Raw genomic sequence first — 5,241 nt, forward strand, 5'->3', positions numbered from 1 at the left:
GAATTCAAAGGGACCGAGGCTTAAAAGAGTTAGTGAAATTTCGAAAGAGAGAAGAATATCGCGGTTTCACATTATGCTGAATTGCAAACTTTGTGGTTTGCATCCTATATAAACTGGTACGTACTCTATTCTTCCATTAAATTTTCCCTAGGCCGTGAGAATTTCCTTGATGTATTGCTTCTACATTTGCGATACTTAATCTTGTTTCAGGTGTGTTAGTGTTGAGGTTCCTGATGGTAGCGGCTCTTATGGCTCTTAGAGGTTATGCAAAGCTTTTGGTGGTGGAGAAGTTTACTTGTTTTTGACGTGACATGAACTAGGATCTTATAGCTCATGATTCACTAGGCCACATTTGTTTTGTTTTGCGTTTTGCGTTTGGAGCCTTAATTTTGGTGTATAGTTTTATCAGATATATGATACGAAAGTTGCCAAAATCCAAGACTCTAATTTTGTTCATTCATCATATACTTCCTTTTACATTTTATCTTAGAGAATGTGGAATAGCTTTTGGATGAAAAGAAAAAATAACCTAAATCAACTAAAATGTAAATCGAACGTAGCACCGTTCAATATCCGATGACCAGTCCGGATCGGATCACCCAATCCAAAAGTTATTAAAAAAAAAAAAAAAAAAAGGTTATCGACTAGCGTAAAGGTAAAATAAAAGCTTTTCCCACAATAGACTTTAAAACAGAGTTGTGCATTTTAAAAGTATAGATATAACTACCACCACCATGCCTAAAACTATTAATTAACGAGAGATTTTAATAATGTAAATTAATTTCAATTTTTAATAATAGAAGACACGCGTAGACCAACACCTAGTTAGCCTATATATGTAAAGCCATATTTGCCAAACTTGTAAGTACTTATAACATTACAAAGGCTTTCTATACTAACAAACTAGTCAAAATGGCACACTATGTCAATCTAGAATTGAGTCTAAGCCAATATGAAGATCCTTGGGTTCTAAAGAAGAGGCTAACTGACTCTGATGTTTGCATTAAGTCTCAGCTCTGTTTACCGAAACAACTGATGGAGCAGTTTATAGTACCGGAGATGGGCAATGATCTTGTCCAGAAATTGGCACCTGGCGTTGAGGTCAAAGTCAGAGATGTTGACCGTATTAACCATTCTTACACCGTAACTCTTAAACTACGCAAAGACGGCCAGTATCTTTTCGGAAAAGGATGGAACCTCTTAAAAAATTCCAAGGGTTTAATAAAAGGAGATTTTATTGGGCTCTATTGGGATAAGTTGGAAGGAGAATTCAAGTTCAAGCATCTCAAAACTCAAATGCCTAGTAGTAGTAGTAGTAGTGGTAAAGGGGAAACTTCGACGCAGGGGAACGAAGGAGAAACAAATACTCAAGTATAACACAACCATCACATAATTAAAGACAAAAAGAAAGATTAATTAACCTTAAAGTATATATATTGTGGAAATGTACACACATATGCATGCATATATAGGATCATTACTTAGAGATTGCATACTAGAAAGTAGAAACTAGAAAGGTAGACTAATTATAGACATGCTTTGGTCGTTTACTCGTGTTATCCTCGCAGTCGCAGCACAATGATAAATAATAAAATATGCTTCTCGTTATGAGTTTAATCAATAAATCTTTCACATTCCAAAAACATTTCATACAGTTAACAAGATAGCTAAAGAATGGCAGGAAAACCTCAATTTGGAATTGAGTTTATATTCATTTTTAGCGAAATTTGTATAATTTTAAGTTAGTCATATATACGTTCATATAGTTATAGGTTGTTCACATATTTTAGCCTTCATGACTTTTGCGGATCCTAGCAAACATCATGGCCGTTAATATCGTAAAGCACTCTTCAAAACCTCTTCTGGAATCGGAGACTTTGAAATAAAAGACGACAAAGACACAATCTGAGTCCCAGGGTTCTGACTACTCAGCCCAGATACTGCCAAAGCTGAACTCACCGTATCAATGTTATAGAGAAAATGGACCAGCCCTTTGGGAAACACGAATGTCTCACCCGGATGAAGCTCCTGGGTAAAGACCCGACCCGACGTATCCACGAACCCTACGAGAAGCACACCGTCGAGGCAGACCGTCACTTCTGAGGCACGTGGGTGCATGTGCGGTGGAACGATGCCGGAGGCCCCGAAGTCGAGCCGGGCCATTGTGAGGCCCATCGTGTTGAGACCTGGAAGGTTGGCGGTCGTGGTGACAGTGACGTTGATCATAAACGGTTTGACCTGAGTGTTTCCGCGTCTGGATAATGCGGAGGTTTTAAAGTCGGAGACGGTGGCTTGTGTCGGATCTTTGCAAAGTACACCGTTGAGAAAGATTTGTTGGTGAGGTGAAGGAGGAGGAGAAACGCAGTAGTCTTGGAGCGAGTCCGGGTCAGATTTTACCCCAACCATCAGAAATGTGAACGTTAATAGTAAGTTAAAAAGCATAGTGAGGGAGAAGTGAAAGTTGAGTTAGAGTTTGTAAATAATGAACTTGAGAGTAAATGATGTTTTAATAAGTAATTTTTTATATCTTCTGCTTGCTTTACAACTTTCTATAGTATATATGTTTATCCTTTATATTCAAAGTTTGGATATATATATGCATACTCTTTCTTTGTGTTACAACGTTCATTGTGTAAACCAAGAAAATAAGTTTCATTGTAGTGCTGCAGAATTTTAATTTAAGCAAAAGTCATTAGTAAGATTTTATTAGCCGTTAAGCAAAGAAAAAATAAAACTTCCCTTCATGCAATGGCCTTTATCATACAATACGATCACTTTAAAGAAAAAACGTAAATTTTTGAAGATCCGATCGGTAGCACTAAACAGTATTCTCAGAACCGGTGGAACTAGTTAGCCATGTTTAGATAGGACGAAACACAAGGTTTTTGTTGCTAATATATTGATGTTAATATAGTGATCGATGGTGCATGTAAAAGAGTTATCTAACAATCTTGATTATATAACAGTGTATAGTATCTTGACAACATGTCTATTAAAATTATGTGTTTGACCCATAATAATTTTACAAGGATTGGGTTGATCAATAAAATGTGATTTTTCAATACATGTTAATCAAAAGGACGAAACACAAAATTACACTGTAACGGTCTTCGAACATTGAACAAAAAAATATTAACTAGAGGGTAGATAAACTCAAGTAATGTACTAACTAGTTGGTCCCCGTAACAAAAAAAAGAAACAATTCAAGATCACTAATTCGAATACCGACAACAAGAAACTAATTTTTACTTGATGTTGTTTCCACTTCGAAGATAATGGAAATAAGATTCAAAAAAAAAAAAAATTATATATTTTCTTCAGAAAAATAGCAAAGTAGTAGTATGGCCGTGGACAAAAGTAATCTACAACATGTCAAGAGTAAAGCAAAAAACGTGGAAAGACACATGCAACAGCGATCGGGACACTACAGTAACCAAAGATGACAAAAGAAAAATATTCCATCCGTTTCAAAATATAGGATGTTTTAAGCAAAACACGCATATTAAAAAGTCTTTATTTTTAATAAGTTCAACCAATCAGAAACAATACTGTATAATATAAAATATTAAACTAATCTAAAAGTTGCATTGAAATTTGAAAGCATCTTATATTATGAAATAAAAAATTACTCCAAAACATCTTATATTTTGAAATGGAGGGAGTAAAATAAAAAGATATGGTAAGGAGATTTATTCCCCCCACATGAAGGGACAAAACGCAAACCAAGGAAATTTTTTTTTGTTTAAATTTATTGCAAAATTTTAAAAATACGCCAAACGTGAGGAGTATCGTTTGGGGATGATTTTGTTGTCGACAATAATTAATGATTTTGTTTCTATATACATTGCATCTACAAAATTTTATAATTTGAATTCATCCTTCCAATGTGGTTGGCTCTGTCATTAACAGTACACGACTATTAGTAGTATCACTAATCTGATTCTTTATTCTTTATCTTTTGTTATCTCATAGTGATTTAATAAGTGAAAAAAAAAACCATGTGTGGAAACAGTTTTGTTCATCGGTTGAGTTTAAAGAAAAAGAACACCCAAGTTTAAAATTTGGATTACAAGCTAAACTAAATATCAAATGAATGAGAATATCAATTGGACCATGTCATTAGATTGTTACATCCGTCTTCTCGATGATAACTCAGTTTGCGGCCAACCGCCTCTTACCTCTAGCACCAATCCGATATAGATAGATCCGTAACACACACTTTAAGCAATATACAAAAGTTAATGTATATAATATTTGTATTCTCTCGTTGTATACAAAATATTCCTCTTTAACTTAGGCTAATTAAAAGCTAACTCAAGCTTAACCTTTCTGAGTTATAACGGATTATTAACCTTTTAAAACCGTATCCATATGAAGATCTCCTAGTCGGGTAGAAAAAAAACACATCCTATGGACTATAAAAAAGAACACCCAGAATGGGTGCCAGGGACAACGGATCTATAGAGACTATTTATGGAGAAATATGCCCCAAATGAAGGGAACAAGAGTCGCCCATTTCCAGCTTTGCCATTTATTCTTTTTCTCCCACCTTTGTTGTTTTTTTAATTTACTTTCTTGCTTACTCTCTACACATCTACACATGCATAATGATGCATCGATCTACTTCTTTGTAGTATATTAAAGTGTTCTTAAGGGTTAAATCTGTATATTGAAAGTTGCATTAGAGGCCAGAGCATCGGCTCATACAAATAGAGATATCATCAATACATCGTGACTATAATAGGAATATTTTGGGTGGTAAAGTAAACTGATCAAGCTCTTATGTCTCAACTATGTAACTCTTAAATTGCGATACTGGATTCAAATGGTAATTACTAGTTGTTGTATTTGGAAAAGAAGAAAAAAAAAAAACCTTAGCTCTTTGATTAATAAAAAAAAAAATCAGATCTAGCTAACGTATTGATAATAAATAGAGAATGGCGTTTTACAAAACTCAAATAACTGTGTCATATGCAGCGATTTTATCCTAATTCAGTTTTAAGTAAATCTTCAGTTAAAAAATATGTATGCAAGTTTTAACGAATAGGGATCCTAAAGGTCTCTATAATTTTATTTACATTACTTGTCTATGCAGGTTCATGACTTAGTTAGTTCACATTACCAGACCTAAACACATGAGATATTTTGCCTTAAGTACAATACAAAAAGTTATAAAAGAAAAAACTTAAGTGGAGAGAAAATAAAATGAAAGGAATAGAGAAATAAGAAAATTCGAAGAAA

At 34.2% G+C, this 5,241-nt stretch overlaps 3 protein-coding genes across 3 annotated transcripts in view; 2 read left to right on the forward strand and 1 right to left on the reverse strand.

The window, feature by feature from the left end:
- LOC104755259 (paired amphipathic helix protein Sin3-like 6) overlaps positions 1-458 on the forward strand; it is a gene marked incomplete in the record, with an annotated part of 16,703 nt that extends 16,245 nt beyond the window's left edge. The window contains 2 exon segments of the mRNA XM_019239693.1: positions 38-116; positions 211-458. Coding sequence (XP_019095238.1) covers positions 38-112 — 75 coding nt within the window.
- On the forward strand, positions 913-1,377 carry LOC104759150 (B3 domain-containing protein At1g10455-like). Its single transcript, XM_010482113.1, has one exon. The coding sequence runs from the start codon at positions 913-915 to the stop codon at positions 1,375-1,377; it is 465 nt and encodes a 154-aa protein (XP_010480415.1).
- LOC104755260 (germin-like protein subfamily 1 member 1) lies at positions 1,635-2,540 on the reverse strand. Its single transcript, XM_010477606.1, has one exon. It carries the CDS (start codon positions 2,440-2,442, stop codon positions 1,831-1,833), a length of 612 nt encoding a protein of 203 aa, XP_010475908.1. The 5' UTR covers positions 2,443-2,540; the 3' UTR covers positions 1,635-1,830.

This window comes from Camelina sativa, chromosome 17 (assembly GCF_000633955.1).
Source record: "Camelina sativa cultivar DH55 chromosome 17, Cs, whole genome shotgun sequence".
NCBI lineage: Eukaryota > Viridiplantae > Streptophyta > Magnoliopsida > Brassicales > Brassicaceae > Camelina > Camelina sativa.